The sequence below is a fragment of the Vanellus vanellus genome (genome assembly GCF_965231255.1).
Source record: "Vanellus vanellus genome assembly, chromosome: 4".
Classification (NCBI taxonomy): domain Eukaryota; kingdom Metazoa; phylum Chordata; class Aves; order Charadriiformes; family Charadriidae; genus Vanellus; species Vanellus vanellus.
Window position 1 is genome coordinate 362,890 of NC_138909.1, and position 14,142 is coordinate 377,031.

At 42.1% G+C, this 14,142-nt stretch overlaps 1 protein-coding gene across 1 annotated transcript in view; it reads left to right on the plus strand.

Annotated features, from left to right (window-relative positions):
- ANTXR2 (ANTXR cell adhesion molecule 2) overlaps positions 1 to 14,142 on the plus strand; it is a 107,948-nt gene that overhangs the window by 49,944 nt on the left and 43,862 nt on the right. The window contains exons 11-14 of the mRNA XM_082482536.1: positions 3,398 to 3,476; positions 6,223 to 6,318; positions 12,414 to 12,455; positions 13,486 to 13,581. Of these exons, the coding sequence (XP_082338662.1) occupies positions 3,398 to 3,476; positions 6,223 to 6,318; positions 12,414 to 12,455; positions 13,486 to 13,581 (313 nt within the window). The remainder of the gene's footprint in view (positions 1 to 3,397; positions 3,477 to 6,222; positions 6,319 to 12,413; positions 12,456 to 13,485; positions 13,582 to 14,142) is intronic.

Genomic DNA, 14,142 nt, shown 5'->3' on the forward strand with positions numbered 1-14,142 from the left:
TCTAAAAAAATAGCATAATTTCGTAATAGCTAAATTAGACAAACCTTGCGTGTTTCAGCCAAGGCTCATCCAGCTCGCAGTGGCAAACAGCATGCGTGGTAGCTACAGGACACTGCTAGAAAAAGACTAATACGGATGTTCCATATGAAGGCAAGAGAGACCCGTCCCTATAAATGGAAGGAAATAATAGGTACTGCAGCAGGAGTACATAGTGTGCCGCACGACATAGGGAAAGCAGAAGAAAAAGCCTGCTTCGGGCCTTAATGCGTAAGAGGAACGGAGTGAGAGATTTAACAGGATCAACTGTTAAGTCTTGAAAGCTGGACTTTTTTGAGGGAAGCCAAGAAAGCCCAACACCTAACTCACAGGTGCAGGAATTCCTGAGATGTGCTGTGTCTCTCACTCGCTGAAACAGTTAGTGTGAAATGCAGTATTTCAGTGCGTTCAAACATCGCCCTTTGGGATAAGCCACGATGGGCACTGAGATTTTTGCTGACAAATCTGCCTGGGAGCAGGGGGCAGCCTGGGGGTTGTGAGTATGGGAAACATTGCTGCAAAAGAAGTAATCTGTTTCCTAAATATCTAAGGGTTATGTGGAAGCCTACTTTTATGAAGATCTGTATGAAGTAATTTATATTATCATTAGCAGTTTTTTTGTGTCGGCTTTCCTATACAGGAGAATGAAATTAAACCTGAGTAGCAGTTAAAAGTACTTGCCTCAACAGTACTTCTCTTCCAAAGTTTCCTATGTGTTTTGTTTCCTAGTGGCTCAGCTGAAAAGCACGCGAGCCCAAGTATATGACATTTCAGATAGTGCCTGCTAGTGCTGGCAACGGTAGTCAGCCGCCGATGCATCTTCCTTTTCAACCACATAGGTTTGGGACTCGTAGTAACACGTTGCATAAATCAACAAACTGCCAGAGGATAAAAAACATTGTGAAATGATGTTAGAAAATACTCCTGACTGACAAGAACACACACGGGTCAGGAGGAAGGATGATACTGCAAGGCAGCAAAGGGAAATGATCGGATAGTGGAAAAAAGCCATAGGAAATTGAGGATTCACATTCCCTTTTATAAAAAAAACGAAATGGGGAAAAAGAGAACATCTGAATGCGTTTTGGAAATTCGACCCCAGTAGCTGGCAGCAACTGTAGTCAGATGTTACTGGCAAAATCCAGCAGTTTTTCACTAGTGCACGGGCAGAATTATTTTTGATCTCAGTGGGAGTTTTGCCCAACAAGAGACGACAGAAATGGTTCCAACCACAGATAAAAGAGCTGGGGAAAACCTACAGTGTATTTAGATGCCGTTAAAATCTGATCCGAAAAAAAGTCAATGCAGGAGGTATATAAGGATCTAGGTTCTTAAAGAACATGATACGTTAATTTAAAAATCAAAATTACTTGGTGTACTACATTTGGCTTTGGAGCAGTTGGAAGGGATCTGACTGCGCTAGTAGGCTTTGAACCAAGCAATGTAATCCCAATTATGGCATCAGTCAGTGGGAAGGCACCCACCCTCACTCAGGAAAGTTCAGAAAAAGTAGAAAGGCTGAATAGCGTTTATGTTCAGGAAACATGACCGCAACGAATGCCCTTCCTTGGGCGTAACCAAGTTCAAAACTTGGTGCAGAGCCTGTGGCATGTTTCTCTAAGTCATGCTTTAAAAAGACAAGGCTAATGGGGGAAAATGAAACATTTAAGAGAGTAATCTTTCCTCTTTGAATTTGTGCTTAACTGAAAGGTCGCCATCCCAAAATACTTCTATGTGCTGGGGATTCTTCAGTACTTACGGGCTGAATTCAGTTACTCCCTTCCAACTTGAGATCCTCTAAGATTGTTACACGGGCACAGTCGTAGTTAATGCAGCGGTATGACCAGGTGCAAAAGGATGCGACCCCAGGGCACCGGAAAGAGTCGCACTAATGTCCCTGGGCTGCAGGTCAGTGACTTGGACAGAAAAACACTTCACGTGATGTGTTTATGATGCGCAAATCTCCGAACGGTTCAAGAGTTTAAAGACACCAATTTCTTCAGGGACGCCTGTCAGGATTTGGGCTGTGTTTCAACAGCACAGCGTGTACTGAAGTCCTTCTCTGATGAAGAAAAGGCACGGCATGAAATCCTCTCGTGCTGCAGTCAGTAGGGTTGTTTTGCCAGTCACAGTCGAGCAGAATTGTCATACTGAAATTTCCCACAGCATTTCTCATGGAAGTGGCAAAGCAAAATGGTGGAAATAATAAAAAAATTAAACAGCATCACATTTAAAAAATTCATCGCTAACAAAAGTTTTGGTATAGTTTGCTTTATTCAGTGCGTTGGAAGGGAAATGAATTAATTTTTTAATTTTTCTCTGTTCCTATTCACTTATTCCAGTAGTAATTAGAAGTAAATTAGAGTTACTCTTTCTGTTAGATCAATTATTCATAACACAGATGATTTAAAAATGAGTTTAGCGGAAGCAACTTACTTCATTTTTACTAAAACTGAAAAAGAAATTAGCCAAATTAGTTAAAATAGCTTTGAACTCCATATTGACTAAAGCATTTGTGCCAGAATAAAAATTCATGACATATAAGAACGGTATAAATGATTAATCATTTTAGTTCATGGATATCTATATTTTTATTTAATTACATCTATGCATAATATAAACTGTCTGAATCTCGGGAATCCAAGCCAGAGAAGCTGAAGAGTCTTCTTATGTTTAACATTCACCATGTGTTGTTTTCTTCTAGGGTTAATTTGTAAAATGTAAACCACATACTATTTGTATGCAGTGATTATGTACTATTTATAGAAAGTCTTGACCATTTATAATTATCCGACATTTTTATCCATACTGTCTGCATATGACTAAAGAGATGTTTATGGAACAGACAAAACAATGTTATTTTTACAGTTGAACTTCAATTTATTTCACATAAAACTTTGTGGAGTGTTCTATGCTACATGGAATAGAGAGGGGATATTCCCTACTCAGATAGCTCTCTATAGAGAAGACTAAAATTATTTCCAAACTAACCGACACCGTACCCGCAGGAGACTGTATTGTTCATTTCAAGCAGCATAAATTGAGGAAAAGAAAGCTCAGTCTAAAATGACCAAAAATTGGTTTCTGAAAGCCACAAGGTCCAACCCTGTAGCAGTGAAGTATCTTGATCGCTTAAAAGTCATCAGAGCTTTCTAGAAATGACAAAGTAACCACGTCAGTTTTGTGATTTCTGTGGTCACTTCTGACGTCTAGTGCAGCTCAGCGGCCCTGACTCCCATCTTCCTCTCTTGGAACACCTTCTCTGTTGAGCAGTCTGTATGTACAAGTGCCTCTGTAGCATGTATGCGCTTTTACTTAACTTTTTTATGGCTGCTGAGTTTTTCTTTCTCTTTCTTTCCAGGACTCTAGAAGTCTTGGTGAGTTTGAGTGGAGGGCAATCGTTCATGTCCAGCTCATTGACAATCACCGCTTCAGAGTGTGTAAGTAAATGGCTGACATCATTCAATGTAAAACCCCGAAACCTCTCAGTGCAGAGAACCTCAATGCACGGCAAGTCCCCTTAGATGTTCAGAATGCACAAATCCCCCTAACTAAAAAATCCACCTCTGCAGACACATACAGAATATACATCATTTAATTATCCATGATTTCTTAATATGTCGGTACATACACATATATATGCCCTAAGTCGCCTCCTTTGTATTTTGAGATGCGCTTAGAATCTGTTTTATGACACCAGTACATGCAACAAAGAGTTTTCAGCTGTTTTGAGTTCCCTGATGAAGTATGTGTGTGGGGTTACAGACAAGATTTTTTTCCTGCAGTTACATAAACCAAATCCCTTAATTCTTCCCATTAAGGTGGCAAACAGCTTTATTTTAGGAAGGTCTTTTTTTTGCAGGATTCCACTTAAGTGAAGTATTGCTGTATTGCGCACATTTCTGCTCTCCATTAATTTCTTCTGTCTTCTGTATTACATAGGCAGCACAATTAAAATTTTTGCAATTAGACACAAGATGACTGTGGGGATAGAGGTTTTGAAAATGTGCTGCGCATGGATACCGTGTTTCTTCAAATTTGTCTCCTTTAAAGTGTGACTTTAGCGCAGCTTTCCTGTCAGGCGTAGAAGCATACAAAAGAGTACCTTCTGCGCATCAGCATTTATTATTCCAACACTATTTTTATCGCTTGTAGGTAATTAAATTAAAAGAGAAAAAGCGACATTTTTCTTCTATTCATTTAAAAACTAAATACTTGGGTAATGGTAGCAATCAGAGTCATCTCAGTTCAGCCGTTCAGTTTCAGGAAGAAAGCCTGAATGAATTGAGAGCTGAAGAAACACGTTACCTAAATCACGTTTCTCTGTATAAGGGCCTCTTTATCATTCAGAAGCATTTCAGTCTCACACCAAAGCATGCTGAAGCGTGGTAACGCAAGGACAGTACAGTCACAGGAGGATGCTGGAGACTAACAGTGGACTGCTCTTCTCCTTAGCTTAGTCCTTTCAGGGAAAGCAGCACATGCTAAGTCTGTCCCCATGCCCCCTTAAAAATTGCTAAGATTGCACAGATAGGTAAAAACAAAGCACTGATACAAAGCAAATGATACCCAATTGCTGGGTACGGCTGTCTTCCCCCTGCTGTGCTCTAACAGTGCTTCTCTATGGTCAGAAGTTTTCACTAATGGGAAACAGAATGAGTACAGATGTGCATTGACAGGAAAAAACTGTCGTACTTCTGATAATCTTTCTTTTTTTTGCCCCCTCCTTTTTTTTTTTTTCTTTTCATACATGTTGCAGCAAAGACAGCTCCATACAAGGAGAACTGCTGTTTCCATAGTAGCAGATGGGCAACTGCAAGAAATGGGTCACTGCTAGAATTCTTCCACTAATTCTGATAGCTGAGCAGCTGATGGCTACTTGGTATATAAGAGTTACAGGTTACAGCCTCCCCCAGCAAACACAAGGTGCTGCACTGTAAACAAACAAAAAATACGTTGCATCTAGGCATACACCTTACCTGTTTCTCATAAATGCGTAAGCCTCACTGCACCTTCAAATACTCACTCAGAATAAAGCTCTCTTTCACCGTCTGTTTGCCATGGTGTTATCTCCGGTACAACTTTTCTCACTTTGACAGAATTACTTACGCTTTACTCAGCCGTAGTGATTCCCCGGGTGTCCCTCCCTTCCGTTCTCCCCAGCTGAAGTCTGGGTAACTTCTGCTTTCCTAAGGTCACTGTTGCATTTTTCTCAGTGTTGTTCTAAACGAGCACAGCAGCACAGAACATCAAGTGTAAGAATAAAAGCACCTACAGGATGTGGGCTTGAGGGGGTGGGAGATTCATTTCATCATTAAAAGCAGTATTTCTGGAAGCGGTAACACTCGTTCAGCATTTCGGAGCCTGGTGGATTCAGGTTCAAATGGCACCGCTACAGGGATTTCGTGTGCTACAGTCTGTGCACTGTGAGCGCCCCAGATGTGCGGGCGATAAGCACAAGCGTTTTATGAATGTATTGTTAGTAGAGAATCCTTAGAATTCCTCCCCCCCCCCCCCCCCCCCCCAATCCGTACAGACCTGTGTCCTCGTGGGAGGAGCAGGGCACCTCTCATCCACAGACGTAGAGGAGACTTTCCCCCTTTGTGTCCAACAGCTCATTTCTTAGCAGCCAGCGTACCCTTTCTGTTCTTCAAGTTGGGCCTCATTCTTATCTCAAGGATACCACTTTTACATCAAAATGAATCCACTGACTTCAGCAGAAATAATCCTGGCTTGCACTGGGCAAGCTGGGCCGGTTACCCGTGACTGGATGACTTAATTTGAACTTAGGTTTACATGTAGGCAGAATAAAGTAGTTTTGAAAGCTTTGTCGTTTTCAATTTAATATATCCATCAGTACTGCTGTGTTCAGTCCTTAGAATACCTGAGACTTGCAGGCCCCGGAATATGTAGGGAACGAGAAACATGAATAGCATCCTACCACCTCCTCCCTCTTTTTACTGTTGATGTATCAACTAAAATGACACAGCTTTGAAATTTGGCTAAGAGCCCCTTCTTGATCCTTTGTGAGGAATCTCTCCGTGTGCAAGAATAGGATCCGACAAATGGGAACAACTGGTTTGGGATTTGTATCGGTCAGTAGGAAGCTGTTTTGGGGTGAGTGGGAAAACCAGGCAGCAGTTATTCTCAACATCCACTGACACTGTCTTTCTGCTTTCTTCGCAGTCTAGTGGAGTAGCAGCGCTAATTGCTGTTCTTGTGCTGTTACTGTTAGCGGCACTCGGTCTGCTCTGGTGGTTCTGGCCCCTCTGCTGCAAAGTGGTGAGTAAAGACTTATTAAGAAAAGTCACTGGACTTATTAAAAAAAGTCACAGTTTTCTTTCATTAGTGATACGCAATAAACGGAAGAAGAGACCAGCATCAAACCCGTGGACTGCACTCCTGGCAGTGCTTCTGCTTTCTGAGACCTGCACACATGTGAACCAGCATGAGCATGCTGGTGTGCTGCTCACTGGCTTTCTACTGAGCGAGCACGTGTTATAGTTCTGTGAAATCTTTGATAAAAGCTTTTCTCTATTATTTGAAAGTTGTTGGCCATCATGGTATGCAGATGTTATCCTGAAATCAAGGACAATTTTAAAAGTACTGTCACTAAAATCGGTATTTGTAGTCCATTATGTGCTCTCCAGTTGGAAATCCCTTAGGTCTTACTAATCCCTTGCATGCATTGCATCTCTTTTCATCTGAGTGCACTCTTTATCCTTGTAGCAGCAGTCAGCAATGCTGCCTCACTAACTCTCCTTCCATCTCCTTGAGTGTTGAGGTTTTTAAACCAGTGAAGTTTATAATTCATCCAGTTCAACGACAGCGATGAGGACTTGGGAAGTGGAGATTGCTTCCAGGCTGGTACTGTATTCCTTGTCTCCTCTCGGGCTTGTGGAACCTGGGGCAGCAGGGGAACTGGCCTTCTCGCCTGACCGTGCCAAAGCCCACGCAATCAAAAGCTTTTCCGTAGTCCGTCAGGCCCCAGGCTGTCCTAGGACAAGAAGTCCTGCCATCTGCATCCTCACGGGCTAGGGTTTCTGAAGCAAGGACTGCGAGCTCTTCTCTAATAAAAAGACCCTCTCTTCTGTCTCCTTCTCCACAGTACAGTCCCATCAGAAATCTGGGCAGGTTGTCTGTAAGTCGTTTCGCTTCAACTTTATTTTATATCACGAGCCTTCCTGTGGAAAAGGGAAATTCAAAATCAGTAAGAAGAAAGCTTTCTATTTGCTTATTTTTAAATAATTGCTACCCTTGATTCATAGATCATCCTAACACTTCGTAGTTTCTACACTGTGTCTGTAGAAGGTGGCCACAGCTGGACGTTTCACAGAGATCTGCCACCTGGGGCAGGGTGAGAGGCACATGGGGGACGTGAAGGAAAAAATATTGCAGCAGACTTGTGCTGGTAGTGAAGGAAACATTTTGTGTGTCAAGTACAGTTATTTTAAAAATATGCATGTAAAATACAATTTAAACCCTTAAGTAACTTTTTTTTTAAAATCCCAAGTAACTTTTTTTCCAGTGTCTCCTGTCAGCAAATTACATACTTTGGAGTGAGTTGTTTCACTACTTGTTCATAGTTGTTGAGAGGGATCATCATATCCTTTCTCAAGAGCTGCTTTTCTGAAAGAAGCTTATTTTCTTTTGTCCTTTTCCTGACTTCTCAAGTTTTATTTCGTTCCCTCCCCCGCAAGACAAACACACTTCCTTTTGAGTTGCCTGGTATCAGGAAGCCTAATGTTCTGTTAGTTTGTCAGAGCTCTCAGAATGAGTTACCTCACTAAAACTCTGGGTTTTATCACTAGCTGAATATGACTGCCAGAAGATAATACACATGTCTCTAATTTATCTTAGCCCAGAATCAGTCTTTTACAGTTGGAAGTGCAGTCGGTCATTCAGCTGCACATGCAGTTTTAATAATTTGTCAAGCAGATGGTTTTTTTTCAGCATGAGGTTTACCCATGTACAACCTAGTGAAGAACATCACAATACCATTCCCATTGGTCAGTGTTCAGAAGTCAGTGCTTCTGCTGGCCAGTCCCCATGGAAGAGTCCCCAGTAAAGCTTCATATACTGTGCATTTTCCTTTCATTGCAGTAAAGAGCGATTGCAGTATCCTTGAGAGCGGGAAATCTCCTTCCAGTGATGACAATGAGTATGGTGCTTTCTGGATTTTTTTAATGTCTAAGTCCTACATTTAAAAAAAGTCGAATGTATAGTTCTATAGTATTAATTTCCAGCCCTTTTGGTACCTATGCCAGTATAGTACATTAAAATATTACCTGCACCAGCCTGTGCCTGTTGATAAGTGAAAGGAGTTGAGTTTACATTACAGGTGTACATCAGCACATCACGCAGAGCTGTGGAGGGATATCTGAGCGAGGACCAGATTAACTGAAGTAGATGCCCTTTATAATGCATTGCAGAGCAAAGATACTACCCTTGGGTGCCGAAGACGCACTGTGGCACAAAGGCAGGGTTCTGTCTGGGCTGATCTCCTGCGTGGAGCTACATCTCCGCAAAGAGCTGCACCGAGCTGTGAGAGATGGTCCCTTGGTTCAGATTTACCTTGTGCTTAAGTCTGTGCTCCCCTGAGGTTTACTTTAAGGGACAGTAACTTACCCTGAACATCTTTTCTGGATACAGTACTTGGTACAGGCGTAATTGGCCATTTCTAGGGAAGTCTTGAGCTGTAGATTGGTAAGTTATTACTAAGAAGCAGCCTGACTTGTACAGGAGCAATAAACCCACAGCACTTCAAATATTAGTGCCCTCTGTTGTTTCCTCCCATCTCTCATGGATATTATTGGCTTCTTTAAAAAGAAAAACTAATTTTATGACTCACTGCTACAACAGTACTGACTTCCAAAACCACATACTGTTGCGCTGAACCTGTTACCAAATACCGACTCTTCCTTTCTTTTTGTTTAGATGTCCGTTTCCTCAGATCGTTATACTGTGCCTCCATTCTCTTCCCTCTCTCCTGCGCCTGAGGTTCTCGCAATTACATGTTATTGCCACTTCTGGCTCTGTAGTTTTGGGCTTCGGTGCCGGTGTCCCGGACAAGAGAGGCACCATATTAGGGCCAGGCAGGACCTCCTTCCCTTCCGCTGAGTCCACTTCCCTGGACTTCCACTTCCCACACCAGAGTGGAGCGTCTGGTTTCATGGGACAAAGAAAAGGAGCAAGGAAGGAAGGAGCAGCACTCAAACCTTGTAAGCGTCTCAGGCTTCAGAATCAAATGGAAGAGAGAGAGAGGCAAAAGGTGTTGCAGACAGAACAGAATGAGCATCCGGAGCCACACGAGCGTGTAATCCCGACCGCCTGCAGGCAGAGTGGTGAGCTTCAGGTGGTTCGGGCACTCCGCTTCATCCTTGCTAGATCTCGGTCTCGACAGCGTTCCTTGCTATGAGGTCCACGTACACTTACAGGTTGGGGTAGGGGGACTCCTTTTTCTTTTTCTTCCTCACCCCCCTTTTTTTAAAGGCAGTTCACTGTTGACAGTTCTTTCACTCTTCCCTCAATATCAGAACATATGATCGCATCAAGCTGGCTTCAGGCTCTGGTGCTGACATTTCCTAATGCCCACATCACGCGAACATTTGAAAAGTGTTAATGAGCAGATCAAAGGGACTGTTGCCTGAAGCAACTAACTTTTTTTCTTTCTCTTTTTTTTTTTTTTTTAAGAAATCGGCTCTCCTCCAAACTCAAGTCTTCATTCTTTGCAACTAAATAAATAAGATGCAGCCTTGCCTGGTGATGATGATAATAAAACAAAACAAAATTAGGAAGTAATCCGTCTCTACATGGGGTTAATAAGGCAGCAGCATTATTCAGCGTCTTCCGTATTTAAACAATCTGAGTCAAGTTCAGGAAAAGTTAATTTGCAATATTATGATATTCAGTATGTGCAGTTTCATGCTGCATTTGCACTGTTTTCTGCCAAAGCTGCATGGGTTCCTTGGATTTCTCTTTTTTAAAAATGGCTTTCTATTGATTTCATTTGAAATATCACACAGGACTGAAAATAGTCTTTGTGTGCGCGCGTGTGTGCGAGAGAGAGAGAGTGTGCGAGTGTGAGGAGCCTGTGGAAACATAAGGATGCAGGCATTTACATTCCACTTCTGTCAGCAGGGGTGAGTATCTGCTACTCAAAGCAGATTATTTTCTCACACCACTGTCACATTTAAAACAAGTTGCATTTTCTGAAGCTATTAGAAATAGCAGCTAATTAATGTATTGGTGAGCTTCAAATCAAGTTTACCCTATAACTTCAGGGAGTTTAGCAGCTGGCATAGGATTAGATCCTTTGCTCAGGGACTCAAACAAAACCCGTCATTGACTCGTGACTTTTGAAGCCCACTGGTGTCCAAATCCAGTTTTTCTTGATTTACTGGGGTAGAAATTTTGATTCTGCATATGAGAATATTGATAGAAATTAGGAATATATATATGTATAGGAATATCAATAGGTGTAGGGCCCAAGCGAACTTTCGCATGCGTCACAAAGAAGTTTACTATGCAAAGTTGTCTTTGCTCAGGAGAGACTGCAAGACTTAAGACTTGTAGAACTATAGCAAGTGGAGTGATAATGCCATTTAATACGTATTTATATAAACCTGCAACCTAGCCAGGCCTTTCCCCCCCGTACAGCTTGCAGTTTTGGCGGCGAAATACATCTTTTTGAGATAACCGTTAGAGACAGGCAATAGAGAAAAAAGAATGGGGATTAAATAAGGTAAGGTGACCCTTAACATTTGGAACGTCCCATTTTACCATTTCCAGTCTTTTATGTGCTTTCACTGAGAATTAAATATCTTCATGCTTTTGAAAATCTTGCTCTGCATCCAAGGGTCTCAGAATCTGTCCCATGATCCCTCTGTGTTGTTGTTTCTTATAAAGTTAGGGCAGTAATTCCAAATATTTAAAGAAAAGTTACTTCTGGTGTATTTTTGCAAGGTCATAGCAGAAAGGGATGTCTGGTTAAAATCCATAGTTGACTTTCCAATCCCCTCAAAGTACTCTGAGCTTGCTTGATGAAAAATTCGGTGTCTTAAACCTGAAGGGATGTGGAAGAATGTTTCCAAGGGTGCCATAATTTATTTCTCTGATAGAATTCCTGTATCCAGTGCTAACATCCCATAGTTTGTTTAGGCAGTAACTAGTAACTATCTTGCTGGAACTGTGACTTGAAACATAAATCAAAAAGGAAAACTCTTCATTATTGGTCAAGAAAAATATGTTTCTTTTATGTATGATGCTATACATTGTTGCAGTGACATTATTTATAGGTGGGGTAAGTGAAAGTACTATAATTAATAGCACGGAGTGAATAAAATAAGATGTATTTCAATCAAAGTACTTAATCCTGTATTAGGAGATTTAGATGTTTGCCATCATGGAAAGTTTTGGTTACATTTGTATAATACTAAGGCATAGCAGAAACAGACTCCTTTATATTCACGGAGTATTTTTTAGTCATTTCTGTACAATTTTCAAGCACAAAAAATGCCTTGATATCTCTGAAGTACTTATTTTTGTATTACAAACCTTGTTTTCTTGTGGGAGAACGGCTGTGCATTCAGTTTTCATCTTAATCATTTAAGAGGGTCGCCGCCTTCCTCTTCTCCTCGCTGTACTGTTCAGTGGGCTCCTGTCAGTGCCGAGGAACTCCCCGAGACGTACAATATGCACGTGAGAAAGGCAACAGGAGGAAACTGGAGGCAGAGGTTTAGATACAGGTGTAAGTGAATTATGCTAGGAGAGGGCCTTACCCAGAAGCAGTTTGAGAAGCCTCGTGAACGTAACTCCCACTTGCAGGCACTCCACGCTGATCAGTCAAGGAGCTACGTACTTAAATTATTAGATCTGAAACATGAGATCTGCGGAAACGATCTGGACGTCTAGAGGTGAAGCCTGAGCTACCAGAAAGCATTTCACACTTGTCATGGGGCCAGAAATTATCCAGCAGCATGGCGCAAGGAAGCAGGCATCTTGGCCCAAGATTATGCAAGACCTCATGTAGACCTCGGGATGCTTTTCCTCCTGGGCTTGCTAATTAACTCCATAGGGTTTCATCACTGGCTATTACTTAGAATGACTGAGTCTTATCCGGTCAGGAAGCAAAGTGGCAGACACGTCTGCCCAAAGAGTGTCTGCCAGTCAATTGATGTTATTTTCTATTAGACGGATGGTGTTAATTTCCAGAAGGCCTTGATAATCGATACCCAAGGGAGTCGACAGCAGCGGTTGCCAGTTTGCAAGCAGATGTGGGGGACTCAGATGCAAACAGTTCACTGTTAAAATTTTCTGTTGTCTTTTGGATGCTGCCAGTGCAATTCCTTATGCTTTTATGTGTTTGGCTCTTTCAGGTCATCAAAGATCCCCCTCCACCGCCGCCAGCTCCAAAAGAGGTATGGTATGATGGTGCTCCCCTCGTTACACAATACCACTCCTCTGTGCTTTCCTGCATTCTGCCAATCCGGCTCTTTGTCCTAGCTGCTGAAAAAGAAAGAACTGTCCCATGGGAAGCCTTAAGCTGAGAGCAGGATGGCCGAAGTCCAAATCTCTGTTCTGTCTCAGTCATCTCAGTGTGCATGAATTAAGCCCAAATCCACAGAAATACTTAGGGGCTTTATCCCAAGATAGCTGAACATTATTCTTCCTGTTCTGCAGCAAAAGCAGAGGGACTGAGAAGCTCTTGTGTAACAGTCTAAAGATTCGTGTATGACTTAAACAGCATTTTCCCACAGCTTTGGCATTCCATACACTGAAGAACCCTTATAAGGGAATTTCTCTCCCTCTTACGTGTAATAATACACTAGAGGATCTTCTGGTGTCTTCAGTATTTTTGCCCCTTGGTCTTAATTCAGCCAATTGCTTGGGCGTACTCAAGCGTACTCTGACAGTTAAGTCCACGATAAGGCACGCTTCCTTGAGCTGAGGCAGCCGAGAGCGAGTTTGACAGAGGTTGGCTTCAGAAACTGTGATCGGCTGCGTAACCTTTGTCTGCAGATCTGCTGAACACCGTCTGCTGAATCCAAATGAGTAGGGCTGATGATCTGGCTCTTCAAAAGCATTATATTTTCTGTAGAAGAAGCCACTGCAAATCCTTTGCTTTGTGTGTGTTTTACTTATTAGTGGAAAGGAAAAGGACGAGGCAGTCGAACGACTGTCAGTAGAATGCACAGTTAGATCCCCCGTTTGGACTTCCCCAGTGGTTCACCACCAATGCTCTTCCGATGCAAAACATTAAAAATATTCCCAAACATGACCAGATTTTGTTTGGAAATCGGTAAACACGCGGGGAACCTAAATATCTGATCTTTCACACCTATCATGGGAAAACTTGCTCTCTGTGAACTCTAGTGAAATACACTAAAAAGACAGTGTGTGTGGGAAAAGTAACTTTTTAAAGTAAATGTTATTGGAATGTATTGACAGGAAGAAGAACAAGAGCCCTTGCCTACCAAGAAATGGCCCACAGTGGATGCTTCCTACTATGGTGGACGAGGAGTTGGAGGAATTAAAAGGATGGAGGTTTGTACAGTATGGAGATGCCAGTTCGCTAAAACACGAGCTCTCTGAGGCTGCAAATGGTGGAAACAAAGACTTTTCGAGTGTACTGAAAATACAAGGGCATAACGCGTGCTTCCTTCCCAGTGACGTAAGCCTTGTAAAATTTTTTACTGTATCGAACAATTTTGACCTTGCCTATGAAAGAACAGCTTTCAGTAGTTCCATTTGACTGGAACTTTAAATAGCTGCCTGAAGACACGCTCTTTCCATCAAGCTAATGAGAAAGAGAGAGTGAGAGCCTTTTCTGAATGTTTTGGAAGAAATTACAGTGAAACAGAAGTCCTCCAACTGTGGGCCAGCCAAATGCGCTGACAATGGTGACGCTAAGGAGAGGCCTGATCCCAAAGGAACTCACAGCGACAACAGTGCCTGTCTTTGAAGAGACATGATAGCTTCATGTTAATTAAAACAGAATGAAAAATGTGCATCCTTATGGGCAAGTCCTTATGTCAGATTTTAGAGTCAAGTCAGCCGTTATGGAATATGCAAAGCAGTTTTCTGCAGTTTTTAACTTGAGTCTCG